Raw genomic sequence first — 24520 nt, 5'->3', positions numbered from 1 at the left:
TCCGAAAATTTCTGCAGGTAAAAAATGGCAGAACTGATTTTTCGACTTTTGTATGACGATTATTTCACAATGAAGAAGAAAATGGACGAAAAACAGAAGAAAAAGTCGAACGCTGTCAAAACTAAACTAAAAACTGTGAAATAAAAGACGAAAATTGATTTTTTATGTTTCTTTTTGGCATTGCTGTCAGATCTACCATTTTTCCGTTCCTTTACTTTTCTGGTAAAAATGTTCATGAGAGAGCAATTTTTAGCAATTTTGACACTTTTCTCTTTTACCACTCTTACCATTAAAAAAGTAAATGAACAAAGCTTGTATTTGTGTTCAGAATGTCGTACGCTGTACGTTCCAAATTTTAAAACTACTAGTTACGTTACTTGTATCACTAATCAGAATCATGATTGCAACAAGTGCTGCCAAACGTAAATGTGTTCAAAGCGGATATGGAATAAGTGTTGCCAGTAAAAAAGTGAGCACAAAGGCAACTTAAACAGCTGACCAAGGGAAAGAGATGGCAGTGAGAGTAAACAAAAATAATCTCGACACGTCGCAACGATTTTCATATTTTGTGTTGTTTGGTTTGGTTCGTCAAACTGAAAGTGCTGCCAAAGCGTAAATGCGTTCAAAGCGGATATGGAGTAAGTGCTGCCAGTAATAAAGTGAAACAGCTGACCAAGAGAAGAGAGGGCAGTGAGAGTAACAAAATGTAATCTCGACACCAGTATTACCGTTTTGGGCATTTCGGCCCAAATTTGGGCCGAATAAAAAATAATTTTTAATTTTGGGCCGATGGGCGGCCCAATTTCCTTTTGGGCCGTGTTCATGCTAATAATTTTAAACAATATTATTATTACATGCTTACTTTTACTATTGGATGGATTTGAAAACGTAAAATAAAGCAATTTCGTGGCATTAAAAATATAATTTTCACATTAAAACTTAATGCCAAGAAGGTCCTCCTAGTAGTTTAATTGTCACTTTTAATTTTTAGTTACCCGGGTTTTGAAATATATTTTTCGTGATACTTAAGTATTTGGTAAATAAATTGGTGGCAACGGAATCAGGCCAAGCTAGAGGTTTTTTTTTTCTATTTTTGGCATATATTTTACCTTCAAGCAGATAGTTCAGGTTTATCCTATTTATATCCGAGTGTCAACTCAAATCGTCTTTTTTTATAAAAAAAAATTAATAAAAAGAGCATCAATATATTGACATTGACTACAAAAATAAATCGTACCAGCTCGAAACTTCATAAATATTTATAGGCACTCTTACTTAACAGAAAATGAAAAGTTTGAAATAAAATTTGCTGTTTTGGAGTTTTATATTAAATTACTAGATCAACATAATAAGGGAATAGACTATAAAAGTGACCCAAATACCCCCCTTTATTACAACTCTTCTTTTGTTATAGTTTGGATTTTGCGTACAGATTTGTAGCGTTTCGGCTAACTTAAAGTTGAAAGTAATGATTAAAATTGATGGAGGACCTTCTTTGTATTAACGTTTAGTGTGAAAGTTACACTTTTAATGCATGCAAATTGTTTTTTTTTTGCGTTTTCAAATCCATCCAACAATAAAAGAATGGACGTAAAAATGGCCCATATAAGGTAACCTCAAACGAAGTTTTGCCTATTATGAACCAGGTATTACATTTTCCCAGACTTGTAGAATGTGACCCCGATTTAATAGTAACAGATTGAAATTTGCTAAGACTCGGTTAAACTATACTTTCTTTCATCTCAAAGAACACATCTTATTATACCTTTGGAATTTTTGATTTTGAAAAATAGTGCATATTCTTGAGGTAAATGGCTATCTGCGAAACCATCTTTTTGTAATCTGTCTCACATGAATAATATAATACGGCTATATGAAGATCGGTCAATTTGTTTTAGAGCTATCGTTGGCACCGACTTCAAAAACGCCGTTTCTAGAAACACGCACTGTTGCCTTCCAATCATTATATCTCAGACGATTTTTTTGCGACATACTACCTTTACGTAAAAATAGACAATATTTTTTCGATTTTTCTAAAAGTATTTATTTATTTATTATAAATTTAGCTTATAACTAAAAAAATTACAAACTAAATATAAGCAAATGAGGCCATGACATCTAAGGTCTTAGGCCAATTTCTAAAAGTAATAAATGGTATCTATGAGAAATATATATTTTTGTTTCAATTTTGTAATGTTGGGCCGTTTTAGGGCGTGTTGGGCCGTTTTTAGGAAAATTTTGGGCCGAAAAAATTTTTCGAACGGCAACACTGCTCGACACGTCCATTTACTCTCCCACCGATTCCATTTACTCTCCTACTCTCCCGATTCCAATAACACACAATGCAGAGAGAGAGAGAGAGAGAGTGAGAGTGCAAAGCAGAAAAAACAATAAATTCAACGTTGGCAACCATATGGGAAATAAACACAACATATTACAGGTTTGGGATTTAATTTTTACTAGTTCGTCAAACTGAAAACATTTAAGATTCGAGGTACGGTAAATGGTTCGTTTCGTTTGTTTTCGGGTTTTTTGGCGACGCACCTCGTTACATATTTTCCGGTGTTTTATTTGAAGTAAACAAAAAAGTTCAACACCGTATACAAGTTATGATTTATTTACAATAAAAATTGAAGGATATACAAATTTATTAAGTAAACAAAAAATAAACCAAATCGCTTGTATTTTTATTGTGGAAGATGATCAATTGGAGTTATTGAAAGAAAAAAAAAAAAAATAGAATTCATGAAATTGAAATACGATATGTGATCAAAGAAAACCCGCCTAACAAGTGCTAAATATGAAATAAAGAAGAAGCTGTTAAAAGCGAGAACTTTTTTCAAATTAGATAATGAATAAAAAATTAAAGTGATAAAATATCAAATAAAAAAGATAAACAAAAAAGAGTAAAGAATAAAAGTGGTGACAGTCAGTTGTTAATAGGTGTAATAAAAAATAACAAAAACAACAGTTATACACGTCGCATCATTATTACATTTGGTTGTTATCAAAACAATTGTGAATAAAAGTGCAAAACAAAAACAACAAAAAATATCTACCGGCGTTCTAACAAAAAATCCCATTTGGTAGTCAATATAACAAAAGAGGGGGAAAAAACAACAAATAAAAATTTGCCGGTCTAACTATAAAAGCGTTAGTTATTGTTGTGTTTTGTATCTCAATTATTTGGGAACACATTCTCGCTTTTAACCTCGCTTAGAGAGAGTGCCTTTTCTACCCTTCTACTTCCTTCCAACCCCCCAAACGGCGAAGTTTGTCTGCAACACCCCTTTTAACGATTAAAAGTTTGTCTGATTTTAATATCAATCGACAGCGACCAGACCAGACCATTCAACCCGCAAGGAATACAGCAACAACAAACAATATCAAATCCAATTCCACCACCTCAGACCCCGTGATTTAGTTTTGTGCCACCGCCACGGTTGTTCTTTTTTATGTTTATGTGTTTGTTGTGTGATTTGTTTTCATCGTAGTCTCCGTCTTTTTCATCATCATTGCTTTTTATTTTATTTTGCAACACTTGTTAGTTAACCACATTTTCATTTTGCCGGCAAAACATAAACAAGAACAGCAGCAACAACAACAAAACCATAGTAACTTCAGACTTTAGTAACAAAAACAAAACATCATTAACCTCATGGACAGCAACAACAACAACAATAATAAAAACAGCAGCAAACATTGGCAATACAACACAAGAGCTCTATAAAAGGGCAATAAAAATTACAGCAACAACAAAAACATCACACAACACAACAAAGGAGTCAAGCGCAGCAAGCGCAACGTCCAGCCAGGCAGCCAAAGAAGAGCCCCAAAATACCAACAACAACCGCACTAATTCAAGCACACGGATTGAGCCACGGAGAGAACAAATAAAAATGCAAAATTGAGTTTTGGTTTGATTGGAATTTACCACACACACAACACACAAAGGAGAACAAACTCCTCTCAATCACTGACTTTTTTCTCTGTGAATTGAATCCCCCACAAAAATATTAAAGAGTGAATTAAAACTGCCAAAAATAATAAATTATTTAAATATTTAACAACAATTATGCTTAATAGAACATTTAAATTAACAAATTATTGCACTGACGACAACAACAGCAACAAAATGAGTTCCTTTGAAGACCGTCGTACCAACAAATCTTTTTACTCCTCCATAAACAGCAGGAATGTTGAAACAGCCAAATCCTCGTCATCCTCATTGTCACCTCTAAACTGCCTTTATTTTGGAAGTAATCTTTACCGTCCTTTAGTTTTAACATTAACCGTTATTATATGTTGTCTACTTGCCAATGTCCCGTTTGCATTGGGTCAACAAGCTGCTCCACCTCCGCCCGTTGCAGCAGCTCTGGCCTCACCAGGTGGTTCTTCGATATTGGAACAATTTAGTCCGAACTGTACAGTTGTATCGCCCATATTCCAAGCTCGTGGCATTGATCCCGCAGAAATTCCCCAAAAACCTAGTAATGGTAAGTGAATATTGAAAACTTATTTAACTTAACTATTTTGAAGACAAATAAAATTTTTCAAAATAATTGGTATGTTCCAGAACTGCAAGAATCTACTTATTTTTACTATTTTTTCCGATAACATAAAGGAAAAAATGTTATCGTAGTAAAAAATAGTAGCTTCTTGCAGGTTCTGGAACAGAGCGAATAATATAATAGAGAAGTTCAAATGTTTATTAGGTTCGGGTTTCTGACCCTAATAAGAAATGAGTTTCGATACACATTTTTCGATTTAGTTATTTGTTTGAACCCAAATAAAGAGGAAGCCTGTGATGATTGGATATCGTCGAGAGGTGCAACTCCTCACATGACGCATCCTGTACATATATATATATATATATATATATATATATATATATATATATATATATACAGTCAACCAAAAATGTCTACATACACCCCATAAATATCGGTTTTTAAGGATGAAATATGGTTGTCCATGATATCTTTTAGGCAAAATAGGAACATATTTGTGGATTAATTGCCGTTATTTAATGGCAGGCTTCGCGTATAGCTCGTTAAAGCGGACCCTTGCAGATTTCTTTGAATTTTTCAGTCTTGTAGTTTTTAAAACCCCAGAAAATACAGTGGGACTAATAATTTTGAGATCCTTGAGCGATTTGAAGGTGTTCTTATGGATAAAAATGCTCCTGAGCTTCGCTAAATGTACGAATTCCTGAGTTTTGCATAAATTGTATAGTTTTCGCAGCATTCTAAGGGTCAAATTACATGCAGGAGCCTTGGGGTTACCTTGTAATAAGGTCTGATATAATTTTTGGACATTAACTCAGAAATCAGAAATGTACAACATTTGCCTACAAATCCGCTCCTAAAGCTTCCAAAGCATCAAAATGAAAGCATCACCAGAGAATGCATGAAATTTGTATGAAATTTACACTGTTAACTACTATGCTCTCGTATTATGATCGTTAGGGTCGCTTAAAGCGCTATAAATGTCGGATACTTTTACATTGCTGATTCAGTGGATGCTCGAGGATTGAACCAGACCTTATTACAAGGTAATTCCAAGGCTTCTGCATGTAATCTGTCCCTTTGAATGCTGTGAAAACTATAAAATTTATGAGAAAACTCAGGAATTAGTATATTTATCGAAGCTCAGGAGCATATATTATACACAAGAACAACTTCAAAGCGCTCTAGGATCTCAAAATTATTAGCCTCACCGTATTTTCAGGGGTTTCATAAACTAACGGACTGAAAAACTCAAAGAAATCTGCAAGGGACCGCTTTAACGAGCTATACGCGAAGTCTGACCTTAAATCAGCATCCGGCAAAAGGGGCACACGTGCCCTTGATGAGAATAACAACAGAACAACCACCACTCAGTCTTCGTTCAGAAGTCAATGAAGAAGGTTCTGCTGTCGCTTGTTTCAATGATTTTTAATTTTAGCAATGTATTAACGCACACGCTGTTTGTGGAGAGAGCGAGAGAGAGTCGTATGCGTGAGGCCGCAAACAGTGCGTTTGTATTAGTGCCGATACCTTCCTTAAATAACGGCAATTAATCCACAAATACATATGTTCCTATTTTGCCTAATATTTGATTGGGGTGTAATATCCATATTTGATTGGGGTGTACATTTGTACACTTTTTCCTTATTATTTTTTTAATTTTTATAGAATGTACCGTTATTCGTATTATAGAATATATTTTTGTTGTATTTAATATTGTTTATTAGGGATATGAAATAGAACTATGTACTTGGATTTTCATAAAAATGCTTCCTTACCCTAAAAAACCCGAGATTTGTAGGGTGTATGTAGACTTTTTTGGTTGACTGTAGGTCGTAAATTTCAAAAATCTCTAAATATAATTACACACAGTAATGAGTGATCGAAACGAACTTAGGAGTCCCATGTCCTAACTAGAGATTCGTAAAATCGATTTTGGTTAATCGGTTATTAGCCGTAAAATTTCTAAAAGTCGAAGTCGACTATTGAATGTGCGAAAACCGGAAAATCAATTATTCTTAATCGACTTGCAGAGTCAACTATTATTCGTAGTCAATCATTAGTCGTAGTTTATTATTATTCGTAGTCGACTATTAGTCGTAGTTGACTATTGGGTGTATTAAAACCGCGTTATCGACGATATTTTTTGTATACATATAACCACCATGGATCGCATCAACGAAAATGGTCGATTATAGGTCTGTCTGGTTACTTTCCCAACAAGAATTGTCCAGCAAGAACTTTCTCAGAGAGTAAGGAGTTTTCATTCTCTTATGCAAGAAAATTGTAAAAAGTAAACAGACACCTTCCCAGCAAAAACCAGCAAGCAATCAGCTGACTTGCCAAAACAGAACAATTTGTCCGCCAATGAAGGAACCAATAGCAATCAAAAATGTTCTATTTTATTAAAAATAAAAAAGAAAATAACCCAGAAAAGTATTTTTTCCACTTTGCAATTTTGTTCTCCAAACAAACAACAAAATTAGGCTTGCTATTTCCACAATAAAATTGTTTTTAATTTTTACAAACATAAATCAACGAAAAATTAACCCAGATAAAGCCACTGGTCGTTTAAACGCCACAAAAAATGCTTGCAAAAATGGACGTAAAACTCCGGTTTTTTCGAATATTTTTGTGGGGTTTTTTGCATTTTGTTATAGTATTGTCTGTTATCTGTAAGTTCACGCTGATAACACTCCATTTGACCTACGCATTTACATGCAATTGGCCAAAAACGCAAGCTATTCAAAAAAAAAAATCGACTTTTTTGTAATTTTCGACTTTTGATGAAAAATTTAAATATGCGATAAAAATTTAATCAAAAATGTTAGAATCATACAAAGTCAGGGATTTGTTAGGAATATAGTAAGAGTATTTTCTCAATCAAAAACCAAGGGATTGGCATGTAAGGATACACCTATATTACCCTCCAAAGTTTTTGGAACTTTTAAAAGAAGGCCCGATTGCAGGAAGACTATACGTTTTAGAGAAAAAAGTCATTTATTAAAAAATGCTTAAAAAATCTCAAAAATATACTATTCATAAAAATTTTAAGTTTTCTCGCAAAAAAAAAAAAATTCTCCGCGCTAAGTGGGTTAAAAACAGATGATTGATTGTTTTCAGGAAGAAGAAGAATTGCTAGTGCTTGCTAGAAGAAATTTGTCCAGCAAGAATTTACAAACTCTCAGTAAACGAACTTTCAAAATGTCTCTCTCGAATCGCTCTCTTTTGCTGACTTTTTGTGTTAACAGACTTCCAGCAACAATTGGTACAAATTGTTACAAATTTTAGGGTAACCAGACAGAGTTTATATTCGATTAAAATCGGTTTTCGGCGGTTAACAATTAATCAAAAGTCGACTTTTTGAACACTCTCAAATAGTCGACTAACCGAAAATCGAGTTTTAAGTTTTTCACGAAAACCGAATGATCGAAAAACTGATTACAGCATTTCACTGCGTATTCCTAATCTTAAATGCCATAGAGAAAGCTTTACTCAACGTCTCATGGGGAATTCCCAGAAAACTAAACTAACCGATCGACTAATGAATCAATTCAAAGGAATATAGAATTCTGAGGAAGTTTGACTAATAATTTTCAAAATAAGATATCAAAGAATAATGGTAGAAATGAGGCTCAATTAGAGCTTAGAGCCGGTGGAAAATACCTCCTAAACGTCATATAGAAAGCTTTACTCAACGTCTCACGGGAAATAATCTGAAAACACCACGCTTGACCACGCTTCCAACGTATCCAAATTTTGTATGAATGTTTCACCAAAACTAACCAATCGACTAATGAATCAATTCCAATCGATGCTAAAAGAGGCGCAGAATCGAATTCTAAGGGAGTTTGCAAAATTTTCTGAATTTAGAACTGATCTGATCCAAGCTTGAACAAGTGCTTGTTGATAGGAATCCATAGTGAAATAGCACTTTCAGGTGAGGATATTTACCAGTGCATTGAACACATTACTACCATAGTTAATTTTGTAACAACTGTGCATTTGGAGAGGGTCAACTCAAAAATCAAGATATAAAAAAGTTTTATAAATAGTTGTATAATATATACATAAGTAGATTGCAAAAAGATTTAAAGCGATTGTTCCATAGGTATATGAATAGACACAATACAGATTATATGTTATTGTCTAAATAAATTCATATTTTAAAGATTATAATTAAGGAAAGAGTGGAAATTGAACAATCAAAATTGTTTGAGGCCCAATTCTGTTTCTATGAAAATATGGAGATTTTATAAAGGAAGTGTTATCAAATGAAACAAATTATAAAGAAAATATTTTTCATTTCAAATTTGCATAGAACAAGAATTCAGCCTCTGGACGAAATGCATTTCATAAAATGTATAGTGCACTAGGGTAAGCTCAGAAGTCTAGAGACATGGAAATATCAGTAAACAGAGTGTCTATGACCGATGAAAATGACAAATTGGAGTGTCAAAAAATCATTTCGAACAAGTTTACAAAGGCCCACCCCCAAAAAGGGATTTATCTTCTATTGAGAGTACAATCAATAATGTGCTAAGTCAAGTTCCCTACCATCTAATCCATTTTTCTGTAGATTCATCGGCACTTAATAGTGGCTTAGACCCAAGTCTTACTACTATAGAGAAAGTGAGTTTGTCAATTTCTGACTTGAATAATAAGAAATCATATGGTCAAGACAATATTTCAAAGTTTTTGATTCGCAAGTTCCCAATTTATGCTGTAAAATATTTAGTTGTAATATTTAACAACTGTATAAACAACTCTTATTTCCCTAAAAATTGGAAAGATATTTCCTATTAAAAAGAAACCGAATTGTTGCGAAATTAAAACTTGTTATCTAATTTAGGATTAGAGAGAAGTCTCCCTTGTCCCTTATGGGATGTTTGTGGAACAATTATATTATATAATTATATATATCTAATTTCGGAACATTTTTGGAAAAAATACTTCGTATAATATGTATTTAGGAATTTCATATATTCCCCCATGCAATTTGGATTCTGAAAAGTTTATTCTACTCTAGATGCTCCACCAAAATCTAATAACATTATTATTTCGTATTTAAATAGGAAATCTTGCACAGTTGCTGTTTCATGGGATGTTGATGGCACATATTATGATGGCTTACACTATTAAACTATTTAAAAATATCTTTTCCAATAGACAGTTTCATATTCAACTTGCTAATTTGAAGTCTGATTTGAATTGAATACAATCTCTTGTGAAGTTCCGCAGTACTCGATTTTTCCCATCCAATTTATGAAGTATTTATACGCATCAGATGAATAACACTTTAAACCATGTAGAGATATTTTACACAGGTTGGGGAATAAAAATTAACTCGTCGAAGAGTGAAGCAATTTGGTTGAGAAATGCTTCAGGAAAATACAAGCGGTGGATCATGCCCGACAGTAAGTCTTTGGAACTGTTTCTAAACGGTACAGAAATGCCTTTTAGATAGACAGGGCAAAAAGGGAATATTTTTGTCGATTCGGCAAGAATATTCCATAAGTAAGTGATTCTAGTAGTTTTCTACATTTTAAAATATTGATTTTAAAGAATTTCACTTTTTTCACTTATTTTCCGTGCGGAAAATTCCGAGGGAAATATTCATGATTACCCTGATAGTCTCAAATACTTGGAAGTACGTTTCAACAAACTTGTTAAGTTTAATGAGAATGCGAGAAGCTTTATGGGAAAGACCAAGCACATTAAGACCTCGCTTAATGTACTCATTAGTAGCAAAGCGTTGCCTGTAAGGACCAAGTTATATTATATAACAAATGCATAATACCGGTCCTTTTGTATCCTTTTCCCATTTGGTTCAAAATTTCACCAACTAAAATAAATGAAATGGAAGTGTTTAAGAGAAAGGTAAATCGGTTAACCCTTTTTATGGAATTTATTTGAAGTATGAGTAATGGAATTGACATTTGAAACCCAGTCGGTTTGTTAAATCCGGTTATATATAAACGTACTATTAACATCGAAAAAAAATTTCAAAGTTTTAACAAGGGTTTTTCAAACAATTTTAGATATAATTTTACCGGTATTATACAATTATCCGTCTACTCATTGCAGCTAGTAAAAAAATTATCTCAACAGGCTTGTTATAACTCTTTGATCCAGAGTTCTGTTAGAGACCAATTCAATTTCAACTGGACAAATTTTAACTACATTTCCTCTATCGGAATAGATACAGTTCAATGTCCAGACTTTTTATTCGTGCATCCCCTGGAATTCACAGGGATAAACTAGTCATATATTTATGTATATCGCCTTCAGGGCCATGGTTTTTATTTTTAAATATTCTGTCGTGGAGATGGTATGGTTCCCAAATGGAACACGTAATGATTTGCTCCAAGGCCTGAATCAAAGCAGGTTTGTCTGCATACACTTTAGACGTTACATATCCCCACAGGAAAAAGTCGAACGGTGTGATATCACACGATCTTGGTGGACAATCGACCGGCCCAAAACGTAAAAATATCTGAAAACTGATCTTTGTACTGCATTATTTCTTTAAAGTAATGGAGGGTAACAGCACACGTGAGCAGCGTACGTTTCATATCCATCTACAAACGCATCCATTTAGTATTCATATTTACGTCCCACGTTTCTGAATACCATAATTTTTGATTTTGATAAAACTCCAGTAAGCATGGACTTGCTCATGGACCATTGATGAAAATTTCAAGACGATCAACATAGAGCTTTCTAATTGGAAATTCTTTTTTTTAATAAAGAGAACATATCCATCTTATCAACGTGGAAACTCTTCCAAGCAATATGGAGATCTATACAAAACTTTGAAGAAATTGACAAACTAGAGGTTTGCTTTTGGAAAAAAAGTTCTAAGAATACCAAACTTTACACCAACTTATATCTTGAGATTAGAAACGGGAATGGAGAATAATATATTTTCGCGTTAAATACACATCTGAACTACATAACTCGGGCACTATTCGAATATGTCAATAATAAAAAGGTGGCAAACAAAATTGTACAAAACTAAATCTATCGGGCAAAAGACGTTAGTTAGGAGGGCAGCTGTATGTAGAAGAGTTGATAGACATATTAAATGGTTATACTATAAACTGGAATCATTTATAAATTGTTTAAGAACTTGTACAAAATACAGAAATCAATTAATATCTAAATTCAAATTGGAAATCAAATTCAAATTTTTCAAAAATTGTCCAAAAACTTGTTTGTATTTATTTTACCAGACAATAAGTCAGTGCTTGTTACTTACATATGTACTAACTATATTGCTTTGTATATATAAAGAAAATGTAGAACTGTTTAAAAATGGAAATAAAAAATATTACTACAACTAGAGCTGCCATTTGGTACTCCAACCTTCTTCGACTTACGTAAAATAAAAATATGCTCTGTTCCAGAACAAATTTTTACTACAATAACAATTTATCCTCGAAAAATAGTAAAAATTAGTAGATTCTTGCAGTTCTGGAACAGTACAATAATTGGAAAATTTCCTCACAACAAAAGATGAACTAAAAGTGGACGAGTTAAACAGCATAATGTTGGAGGGGAGGGTCATCATCAGCAGCAGCAGACAATGCTACTACAATTACTAATAATTAAATAATAAAGAAAGAAACATGCAATTCGTTTTAAGATCGGCAATAAAATAAAAACCAACAACATCAATAGAGAGAGGAAGAAAAAAAGCGAAATAAAATAACAAGAGGGCAGGCCAAAATAAAACAAATGCTATTAGTGAGGTTAAACAAATGGAAGTGTTAACTGACAGATGTAAACAGACAGAGTAAAGAACAAACAGATGGATAAATATGAGACAAACAGACAGACAGACAGACAACAATTTGCAAGTCTTGGCAAATTGTAAATATGTGCTGTATTGTATGTATGTTAGCTAGTCTGGTATTAAGTCGATAGCTGCTGCCGCTTTTTAAGACCCATGGCAGGCAGACATCCAGTGAAAAGGACAGACATCCAGCCAGCCAAGCAGTCATCATTAAATAGCACAGCATTTAACTTGGGTGTTATGCACTTGTGTTTATTTAGCAAATTGTTTGGCCATTCCATACACATCCCTCCGCCTTTTTTCATCAGGCCATTTATTCCACCATGTGAACATTGTTAGTTTAACTGTTTCGCCTGCCTGCCATAAATTTTGCCAAGATTATTGCAAATTGTTTTTTGAACTGAAACGCAACAACAAAGGAATGAAAAAGAATTTAATTAAAGTGTCAATTTAATCCGTTTTTATTCGACAACATTCTTCTTTTTCTGCTCCCCCTCGTTTCTTGCTTTAGGAGGGGATCCGGCAATTTGTTGGCTAATTTATGTCCACATTGCAGGAGAAGTGACATTATGTCGATTTGGCTCTGTGATTTCGACAAGAAAAAAATACATTATAATTAAGTTATTAACATTAAAGAACATGAAACATTTATTGAATCATTTAATCTTTCAATTAAATGAACCTCTTCTTTCAATATAATTTTCATTTAGTGGGAATTGTATTTATGTCACAATGCTTAAAAGAAAAACCACAAATGTTGCTTATTGTTTTGTGTTGATGATACAAATTACTTATTCATAATTTGATATTATTAATTGTTTTGATTGATTTGTGGTCAAATATTGTTTCCTTTATTCTTAAGATAATTGTCCCAACCATTTAGAAATGAACTTTGACTTATTAGATTTCAAATCGTTGTTTTGATAATAAACAAAAAACAAAATTACCTGAAAATCCATCATGTTCTTAGAACCTTTGATTTTAAAGGAATATTAAGTAACTGCTGAGTAAACAGCGAAACAGGTAACAAACCTTTCTCCTTGACGCAATAAATAGTAAATAGTCACCCTCAGAAAACTCAACGAATCTGGTAACAGGTAAAAATCTTCATTCGTTCTTTTATTTTCTCGTTGTAATTTCAATTATTTTAGTTTCTGGACTCCAGTGTATACGCAGCTAACATTCGTTATATGTTGCATTTATGTTAAAAAATGTAAAAATTGTATTTCATAACATTGTGCAACAATTTTAAGATAAACTTGTGCAAACAAATTTATCTGAGGATTTTTGAAAGTACGGACCCAAACGACTAAAACACTAGTTGGGTTTGGAGTGTCAGATCCAGCCTGGATTTTATGGCTCCATCTAAACATGGTTAAATATAGACTTTTTAAAGTAATTCTATATCTCTGAAACCAATGCGAAGCTTCTTCTGGCCTCTGAAGCAAATTTGTAGATAAGGGCAAGAATAAAATATCTGGAGAAATAGCGAACTCGGAAAACAACATTTATTGCCTCAAATTTTATAAAATATCGAAATTTTCCATAATTTGTGTACATTTCGCACTATATCTCCAAAACCGCTATTAATGTTCTCTTTCGGAAAAATATTCGCTGGATTGTAATACACAACTTTTCAGAACATGTCATTCTTGTAAAATGCCTTTATCACCATTTAATAAATAAGTCAATAATCTGGTGAAATCCGAAATGCGAGAATAAACTGTTGGTGTGAATTGTGTTTGAAATACGTGTTGTAAAAGATATGATGCAAAATACCACTGAAGCAACATAACTTCAGCATTTTAGGTTTCAGAATGTTTAGATGAATTGTTGAGAACTTTATTTGGAATAGTTTTGGAAAAGGTTATTTGGTTCAAGTCCCAATAGCTGACCTGAATTTCAGCAGTTATGTAAAATTTTCTATATTTTATCGATTTCGATGCCCTTGATGGAGTTTTACTTTTGTGGTTTGTTCAAAAGATAAATTCTACTAGTTTAGAGCTACAATATTGCCAAAGACAGCAATACCAATTTCCTAATCGTTTCTGAGATAAAGGTCAGATAAATGCAGAAATTTGTAGTTTTAGCCCGGTTTGGATAAGGCCATAAAATCCGAACTGGATCTGATAGGACAAAACCCTACTAGGGTTTTTGTAGTCTCAATATGTACTTTCAAAAAATCCAAACTAGAAGTTGTTTGCAACAAATCACTTTGTTTTTCGATAACAACAAAAAATTCCTTAGAAAATCGATTAGAGATCGGAACGAAGATTCTTCAGAAAATGCGCAGATATTCGTAAAAATACTTTCCCTTAGAAAATCGATTGGAAATCGGAACGAATTCGGAAAGAAGATTCTAAAGATACTTCAGAAAATGTGCAGAAATTCGTAAAAAAACTTTCGGAAATTTCAATTTCTAGGAGAAAATTGGAGAAATCGGCAAATTTCTAAAAAATATTCAGAAGTTCTCGAAAAAAAATCGGAAATCAGAGCCCTCGGAAAAAATTGTTAGCTGGGTATCGACTCAAACTTTGATATTATATATATTAGGGCAAAAAAACAATTTTTTTTGGATTCCTACCCCTCCATTTCAACGTCAGCACCGAAACGCTAATCCACTCCGTAGACGAGTTTCATGTAAACCGGGCCTTGAGGCACTGGATAGACCACATGCTAAGGAATAGATGGATAAACTGCGCGCTACAAGACGTAACAAAAAGAGACAAAGTTGGTCAGGGGACGCCACAGGGAGGAATACTATCACCTCTCCTATGGGTTACCACAATAAATAGTCTACTAAGGATCTTAACCGACGAAGGATTTGAACCCATCTGCTATGCAGACGACGTTATAACACTCCTTAGGGGAAAGAATCCAAATATACTCTGTAGAAGGGCTGAAACGGCTCTAAAAATAGCATACAACTGGGCTAGACCGAGAGGTCTAAATGTCAACCCGGAAAAAACAGAATTATGTCTATTCACTAGGAAAACGAAGATAGGAGCTTACGAAGAACCCGTTTTCCTCGATAAGATGATAAACATTTCTCCAACAATTAAGTACCTGGGAGTAATTCTAGACAGGAAACTTAAATGGAGAGACCATATTCAGGAAAGGGCTAATAAAGCCCACAGATGTTGGTCAACCTGCAGAAGAGCTATAGGCTCAAAGTGGGGTTTCAATCCTAGGATGACACACTGGCTATACAGAAGCGTAATTAGACCGATTCTAACTTACGCTTCTGTGGTATGGTGGACAGCTACGGACAAGAAATGCAACGTAAAAGTACTGCAAAAAGTCCAAAGAACGTGCTGCTTAAGTATTAGCGGGGCAATGAGGACTACACCAACTAGGGCTTTAAAGACAATTTTATTTGTCCACCCAATAGAAATTCAGGTAAGGTATGAGGCAGCCATCGCAGCTATAAGACTTAAGTCGATGAGCGAGTGGATCGTAAGAGACCACCAAACATACCACCAAAGCATATTACAGGTTACAACGGGTGAGTCAATAGATCATATTGTATCAGACCGTATACCTGAAACAATTGAATCCGCCTTGTGTGAAATTTTAATACCAGACAGGGGCATGTGGATCGATGGAACCCTGGAACGGATGCCAACTGGAAGCTGTGGTTTCACAGATGGGGCCGTTCTAGGGGGAGAACGGGTCTGGGTCTATATATCGAAGACCAGGAAACTAGAATCTCCCTTCGACTGCCGGATCATAATACGATCCTACAGGCCGAAATCCGAGCGATCACAGAGTGTCTGAACTGGTTTAAAGCTAACACAAGACCAATCACTGTAAACATCCTAACGGACAGTAAAGCAGCAATTAAAGCAATAACAAGCAAGACGGTGAAATCAAAATCTGTCCTGCAGTGTGCAGAAAGCAGCGAATGCAGAGCATGTGGAGAGGACGACGAAACGTTGGAACACTATCTCGTCATTGCCCAGCCTTCGCGACGCTAAGAAACCAATTTCTAGGAAATAACACTATACCAGAACTCCACCAAATTAGGGCAAGCGAGTTCAAAAACTTAAGAGATTATGTCAATGGCACAGAATTTCTTAACTGATAAATTTATTCTCTTTTTTATAAATTAAGCAATAAAAAAATTATTCCCCTTAGGCTTACGCAATTAGAGCGCACAACAGGCCTATACTGGCTTAAGTGTATGTCCCATACGGGCATGTGACGATTCTTATATTCGCCCCTCTTTTCAACCTAACCTAACCTAACCCTCCATTTGATCCAAAAACCTTATAAGTGAAATTTTATGGCGATCGGTTAAGGTTAACCCGTGCCAAAATCCTCAGAGCAAAAAAAAAACCTTTTCCATCGACAAAAAATGAAAAGGCCAGACTGAAATTTGCCAAGTCCCGTATCAACTGGAGTGTTAAAAAATGGAGAACGGTGCTGTTTAAGGGGTTATGGCGAGCCGATCGGACAAAAATTAGCTGAGATATGAGCTTTAGAAAGAGAAAATTCGTTGTGATTTGTATGTAACATCGAAGTTTGAAACGCGGTTTTCTCAAAATGGCATTTTGGAATGCGGTGCCCACTGTAGTTTGAAAATTGATGATTCGATCTTTATATGTTTTTGTGGGATTATAATACATACAAAAAGCTTGTAATTAAGCGAGAGACTTTTTAAAAAAAATTGTTTAACGGATTTATGGCGAAAAAAACAATCCATTTTTCAGTTAAAATCAAAATTTAGATTTTGACAGTTCACATTTTTTTATGGATATTTTTAAATTTCGTTTCGCTTAAGTACAAGATTATTAGGTTCTTAGTAATCCCACAAAAGCATATGCTGATCGGTTTATTCGTTTTCGAGCTACAGTGGGCGTAGGCGGTCATTTGTCAGAACACTGTGCAATATTTGGCTTAACTTTACATTACGCTTAAGGCTCGGATCACGCTGAAATATTTGTCATGGATAGATCTTGTCTTCCTGATTACGAAAATATATATTTTTTCCCTGGGACGTACCCGGTTATCCGGTTATTTGATCAGTAAGTTCGAATAAAAAACCCACCGCAGAACTGGTTATTATGATCCGATTTACTTGATATGGGTATCATATGAAAGCCTATCGAATGACATACAGCTTCATACCCGTCATGTAATCGGTTCAACAGATATATCCAAAAAACAGTTTTTAAAATAAAATAATCATATGATACACATATCAAGTAAGAGAAGAAAATGTATTTGAAGCCGCAAGCTGAAGCCTGAGAAACAATATCGCCTGCAATAATTAATAATTTAATATCCTTTACGCCTAAAAGATGTGCTTGTGCCATCCAGAATAAAGGAAATGCAACGAAATTTTGATTTCAATAGTTTTTGTTGTACCTCGAAATGGGGGATGCTTTAGTTTTGCCCGCTTATATTTGCAACCTAAAATGTTTTTTTGAATTTAAACTTTTGTTTATTAAATTCTGAATTACTTATGTTTGTGTTTTCCAATAATAAAGATATAAATAATTAAAAAAAAATACAAAAAAATTACAACTTTGTTTTCTTAAAAAAATTATCATCTTAAAAATGTATGCTTTAGTTTTGGCCTGCAGTGTCGGCATTAACAGAATAAAAGTTTTAAAAACATCTTGGAGAGACTGTTTGAAGTCTGAAATATAAATATCTAATATATTCTATGCTCGCGGATAATGCGTAACATTTTCATCATTGGAACTTATTAGAGAACACACAGTTTTGAAATAGTATTCACACAAGCCTTGTCGCCTAACTATTAGGCCTTGAAATTGTGTAAAAAACCAAACACATCTCAATATAATATTTTTTTATTTTTATACCCTCCACCATATGGAGGGTATAATTAAATTTGTCATTCCGTTTGTAACACATCGAAATATTCGTCGGAGACCCTATAAAGTATATATATTATTGATAAAATTCTATGTCGATTCGACCATGTCCGTCCGTCCGTCTGTCTGTTGAAATCAAGATACAGCTCGCAATTTTAAAGATAGAGAGTCAAAATTTGGTACAGAAGTTGTTATTACTTGCAGGATGGTTGGTATTGAAAATGGCATATATCGGTCCACGTTTTGATATAACCCCCATAGAACGGTACCTCCCGATTTTCGGTATTTTTAAGGTTTTAGCTTCATTATCACACCGAAATGGCTGAAATATGGTACGTAGTCTTCTTTAGGGGTATAAAACTTTCCCCAAGAATTTTGTCGGTATCGGTCCACACCTTCATATAGCCCCCATAGAACGGTACCTCCCGATTTTCGGTATTTTGAAGGTTTTCGCTTCATTATCACACCGAAATGGCTGAAATTTAGTACGTAGTCTTCTTTCGGGGTATAAAACTTTCCCCTAGAATTTTGTCGGTATCGGTCCACACCTTCATATAGCCCCCATAGAACGGTACCTCCCGATTTTCGGTATTTTGAAGGTTTTAGCTTCATTATCCTACCAAAATGGCTGAAATTTGGTACGAAGTCTTCTTTAGGGGTACAAAACTTTCTCCCAGAATTTTGTCGGTGTCGGTCCATGTCTTCATATAGCCCCCATAGGACGGTACCTCCCGATTTTCGGTATTTTGAACGTTGTGGCCTCAATATTCCACCGAAATTTGGTATTTAGAATTGGGGGTACTCAAACTTCCCCTTTAAAGTTGTCGGTATAGGTTCACGCCTTTATATAGCTCCCATGGAAAGGTACCTCCCGTTGTTTCGTGTTTTGAAGGTTGTGTCTTCAATATTCCACCAAAATGACTGAAATGTGGTATTTAGTCTTCAATGTAATATAAAACTGTTCGTCAGAAATATGTCTGTACATGTCCACGCTTTCATATTGCCCCATTTCTGACTAAAATTCGTCGGTATAGGTCCACGTTTCGATATAGCCCCCATAGAACGGTACCTCCCGCTTTTCGTAATACTGAAGATTGCGACGTCAATATCCAACCGAAATGGCTGAAATTCGTTATTTCGTCTTCCATGAGTAATAAAATATTCCAGAAGAGTATTATCAGTATAGGTCCACGTCTTCCTATATCCCCATAGAAGCGTACTTCTTGATTTTCGGTATTTTTTAAGTTTGAGCCACATTATCTTACCGAAATATAGCATTTCCAGATTAAATGAAACCTTTTCCAAATTAAATGAAACCTTTTCCAAATTAAACGAAACCTTTTCCAAATTAAATGAAACCTTTTCCAAATTAAACGAAACCTTTTCCAAATTAAATGAAACCTTTTCCAATAAAAATGAAACCTTTTCCAATTGAAATGAAACTTTTTCCAAATTAAATGAAACCTTTATTTTGTCATAAAATATACATGAAAAGAATATTGATTTTTGTTGGTTTAATTTAAAATCTTAACACAATGGGATGTAATTGTAACAAATATATTTATGTAGATTGGTTTTTGAGAATAGAAGTAGTTGTCTTATTACAAAATATTTTACTACATTGAGGTCTTATTATATAACATTTAAATAACTTAATAATAAAAGAAAAACAAAAATGGAACACATGGTGGGTTTTTTAAACACCGAACTGGAATAATGCTCTGGAAATACAAAATATATCACTTAAAACAATATTGATTATATTGGCATGCCACTTTTCTTACCTAATGAAGGGGCTCTCTGTTTGCTGAAAAAGTTCTAGGTTTTATCGAGTCGTATGTAGAAAACCAGCCAGAAACTACCATAAAGTCAATAAAAACTAAGCTGTTCAGGGAAAAAATGTGAACATTTGCAAAAGTTTTAAAAATAAGTCTAAAAATGGCATCCGTCGAAATTGAAAGAATGAACGAGCCCAGGACGTTAGAGTTACTCTCGGGATTTTACAAGATGGGTACCCCAACAACGAGAAAAGTTAATAATTATAGACGAGCGTGTATTATTTCTTCACTTACGAAGAACCCAAGCTCGTTCTACGCAAGGGACAAGAGCCCAAATTATGTTGCCTTCAGTAAAAGGTCGGAATGTTACACTCATTGCCGCAATAAACAACGGGGGAGTTGTTCATTATACTATAGTTTCAAATTCTAGTGTAAATGCAGATAAATGTAAACAATTTATTCAAGGTCTATTGGAAAAGATTATTCCAGACTTGGAGAACTCATTCCTTATTATGGATAATGCTCAAATTCATAAGAGGCATGACATAAAATCTTTGATAGAAACAAAGGGGTGCCAACTTAAATTTCTACAGCCATACTCTCCGATGCTCAACCCGATCGAAAATGCATTTTCAAAAATAAAGTGCTGCGATAGAGCTGAACTTCGGGATCTTTCCACGGACCATAACATCAGTGATGTGATAGAGAGCAGCATTGGGCAAATTAATCAGCAAGATTGTTCCAACTACGTGATGGACATGGTGTTGAAAATCCCTCTAGCAGCAAACAGAGAGCCCTTTCATTAGGTAAGAAAAGTGACATGTCAATATAATTAATAATATTTTAAGTGATATATTTTGTATCTCCAGAGCATATTTCCAGTTCGGTGTTTAAAAAACCCTCCAAGTTTTCCATTTTTGTTTTTCTTTTATTGGTAAGTTGTTTAAATGTTATATATAGCATTTCCAAATTAAATGAAACCTTTTCCAAATTGAATGAAACCTTTTCCAAATTGAATGAAACTTTTTCCAAATTGAATGAAACCTTTTCCAAATTAAATGAAACCTTTTCCAAACCAAATGAAACCTTTTCCAAATCAAATGAAACCTTTTCCAAATCAAATGAAACCTTTTCCAAATCAAATGAAACCTTTTCCAAATTGAATGAAACCTTTATTTTTATTGAAAGAAAAAAGCCAGAATATTTTGAAAAGAGAAAGAAATAAAAAATTATATGGGGTTTCAACAATTTTTTACTTATATTATCAACATAAATAATGACATAAAGGTGCAACTCACTGCAAGTTTTACTTCCTTGAACTTAAACATTTTATAATTTTTGGGCATTAATTAAGGTTATAGCGAAATAATGCTAAAGAGAGAATTAAGGTTTAAAAAATTGCTAATAATAACAGGGGCTAATTGTATTACCTAATGAAGTGGTTCACGATTTGCTGCTTGTGGAATTTTCAATGGACATACTCATTACAGAATTGGAGCAGTCCTGTTTATTGAGCTGTTGGTTGCTATGCTCAATCACGTCAACGATATTACGATCTATTGTCTGATCGCGTAGTACCACTCTGGTACACAATTTTATTTTTGAAAATGCCTTTACTATTGGGTTCAACATTGCTGAATATGGCATTAAAAATTTAAAATTACACCGGTTTAATTCTGTCATTATTTATATTCGTTTACTTATTAAGTTATTGCATAAAAATTATCCTGAAAAAAAAACTTTCAAAACTAAAATTGTGTGCCAGATTCGTACTACGCTATCGGACAACAGATCGTAATACCGTTGACGTGATTGAGCATTGTATCGAACAGCTCAAACAACAGACCATGAAAACGCGACAAAATCGATTAGTTGTTAATCAGGGTCGTACCTAAAATTCTGATCGACATTTTTGCAGAACATTTCGAAGCTGGAAAACGTCATCATGTGGTACTTTTATAGCGGTTCTTAAAATAAGGGACGAAAAGGACATTGAAGAAAGCGAGTTAGAAGGTCGAAATGCTCTACGAAAATAATTCTCATTCGATTTGACTGAAGACGTGTTATCTCAAAAATAAGCTAGAACAACATTTAACAAAGATATAACGCTAATTTCAGATGCCTGACAGGGTCTTCAGCAGAAACTTAATCACGCCATAACTCGGAACTTCGACCCACGGCGGATATGTCCTTCGGGATTCTTAATATACTCACCAAGGGCTTTCATCCCCAATAGGAATTATCTCTGCCCCAGATTTTCACCTCCATTTTGTGTCACAGTGTTATTATGAATTTTTTTTAGACCTAATTTCCCTCTTTAGGATTATTTCGCTATAACCTTAATTGATGTCCAAAAATGTTTTTGTTCAAGGAAGCAAAACATGCAGCGAGTTAGACTTTTATGTCGTTATTTAAGATTAGCATTTAAGTAAAAAATCGTTGAAAACCCATATATTTTTTTATTTCTTTCTCTTATCAAAATTTTATTTATTTTATTTATTTCAAAGATTTATTATAATAAAAAATTACAATAAAATTATATAAAAAATATCACTAGCATCTAAGGCTATCGGCTATCTTATCAAAATATTCTGGCTCATTTCTTTCAATAAAAATAAAGGTTTCATTCAATTTGGAAAAGGTTTCATTTGATTTGGAAAAGGTTTCATTTGATTTGGAAAAGGTTTCATTTGCTTTGGAAAAGGTTTCATTTGGTTTGGAAAAGGTTTCATTTAATTTGGAAAAGGTTTCATTTAATCTGGAAAAGGTTTCATTCAATTTGGAAAAAGTTTCATTCAATTTGGAAAAGGTTTCATTTAATTTGGAAATGCTATAATAAGACCACAACGAAGTAAAATATTTTGTAATAAGACAACTACTTCTATTCACAAAAACCAATCTACATAACTATATTTGTTACAATTACATCCCATTGTGTTAAGATTTCAAATTAAACCAACAAAAATCAATATTCTTTTCATGTATATTTTATGACAAAATAAAGGTTTCATTTAATTTGGAAAAAGTTTCATTTCAATTGGAAAAGGTTTCATTTAATTTGGAAAAAGTTTCATTTCAATTGGAAAAGGTTTCATTTCTATTGGAAAAGGTTTCATTTAATTTGGAAAAGGTTTCGTTTAATTTGGAAAAGGTTTCATTTAATTTGGAAAAGGTTTCATTTAATTTGGAAAAGGTTTCATTTAATCTGGAAATGCTATATAGCATTTCCAGATTAAATGAAACCTTTTCCAAATTAACTGAAACCTTTTCCAAATTAAATGAAACCTTTTCCAAATTAAATGAAACCTTTTCCAAATTAAACGAAACCTTTTCCAAATTAAATGAAACCTTTTCCAACGGAAATGAAACCTTTTCCAATTGAAATGAAACCTTTTCCATTTGAAATGAAACTTTTTCCAAATTAAATGAAACCTTTCTTTTTTATTATAATGAACATTAAACTGATATTGATTTTTATTGTTTTTAAATAAAATACTAACATAAATTGATGTTATTATAACAAGTATGGTTATAGATATCATTGTTTTTTAATTTATTTATTTTTTTGTTTTTGAGTTTTTATTTCATAGTTTTTACTTCAGTCTTAACAATAAAAAATATGTTTTCCAAACCTTAAAAATGAAATACGAAAATTGAAAATTGCTTTAAAAACAGCCTCTGTCGAAATAGAACGAGCGTAAAACGTCGGAGTTAAGAAAAAACAGGCTCCATATTTTCCAAAATGGATACTTCAACAAAAGGAACACTTAATATTTACAGAAGATAGTGGATTTAATCTTCAGATTGTGCTGCCTACATTATAAGATAGATATGTATTTTGGATGTTATGTACAGTCACAACAGGAATTTATAAAAAAATCACCCATATTAAAATACACAATTCCACTTTATTTTAACTGTGGCAAATTTGAGAAAGAAATTACTTCTTAATTTATTAGTGCAGAAGCCCTAGTAGCTCCCAGAATCGATTTGGAGGTGGACAAATTTGGACATTTTTTTAAAAGTTTAAATATATTAAAAAATTATTTGTAAAAACTAATTTCCAATATACATACAAATATTGATTTTGCTACGCTAATTTTAGAGATTTTTTAAATATTATGAAAGTACTCACCACCAGCTTCCTGATTCATTATAAATTTGGTCTCATTTCTCTATATTTATGCAGCGACACAACACAACAAAAAGGGCATGGTACAAATACACAGGTAGCCGCATCGGCAATTGTTGGCAACATAAGATGTCAAAATTTGACATCAATTCAATGCAATTGACACATTATGTTACCATCAGCTGGTATGATAATGCTACCTGTATTATTGTACCATGAAAAAGGGTATATTTTACTACACAAAATATTTTTTATTTTTATACAAAAAAGTGCCAACTTTGACACTGCGCCAACTAACGGCATTTATCGGTATTTCCAATATCTATATATTTTCGCATGATTTGAAGTGTTTTTTATTATTCAGCGCAAAAACAGTTAAAATTTTGAAACTTCAAAAAAGTAGTTTTGGCCAAAAATTTCCTGAATGAAACCTATGTGTACTGTAGGGTTTATTCACAAAT

The 24520-nt window shown here is 33.4% G+C and overlaps 1 protein-coding gene across 3 annotated transcripts in view; it reads left to right on the top strand.

Annotated features, from left to right (window-relative positions):
- The first annotated feature begins 2442 nt into the window (after positions 1–2442).
- The window catches only part of dlp (glypican dally-like), a 229421-nt gene continuing 207343 nt past the window's right edge, over positions 2443–24520 (top strand). The window contains exons 1-2 of one of the 3 annotated variants that reach the window (XM_073987944.1): positions 2445–2494; positions 3549–4496. In XM_073987944.1, coding sequence (XP_073844045.1) covers positions 4076–4496 — 421 coding nt within the window. In that variant the 5' untranslated portion in view covers positions 2445–2494; positions 3549–4075. Of the gene's footprint in view, positions 4497–24520 lie in introns of all 3 variants that reach the window. The other 2 variants (XM_073987945.1, XM_073987943.1) reach the window with 2 other exon arrangements.

The sequence above is a fragment of the Musca autumnalis genome, unplaced genomic scaffold (assembly GCF_047663935.1).
Source record: "Musca autumnalis isolate F117 unplaced genomic scaffold, ASM4766393v1 scaffold_4, whole genome shotgun sequence".
NCBI lineage: Eukaryota > Metazoa > Arthropoda > Insecta > Diptera > Muscidae > Musca > Musca autumnalis.
The sequence above is the reverse complement of the archived record's forward strand: the minus strand, read 5'-3'. Positions and strand labels throughout refer to the sequence as shown.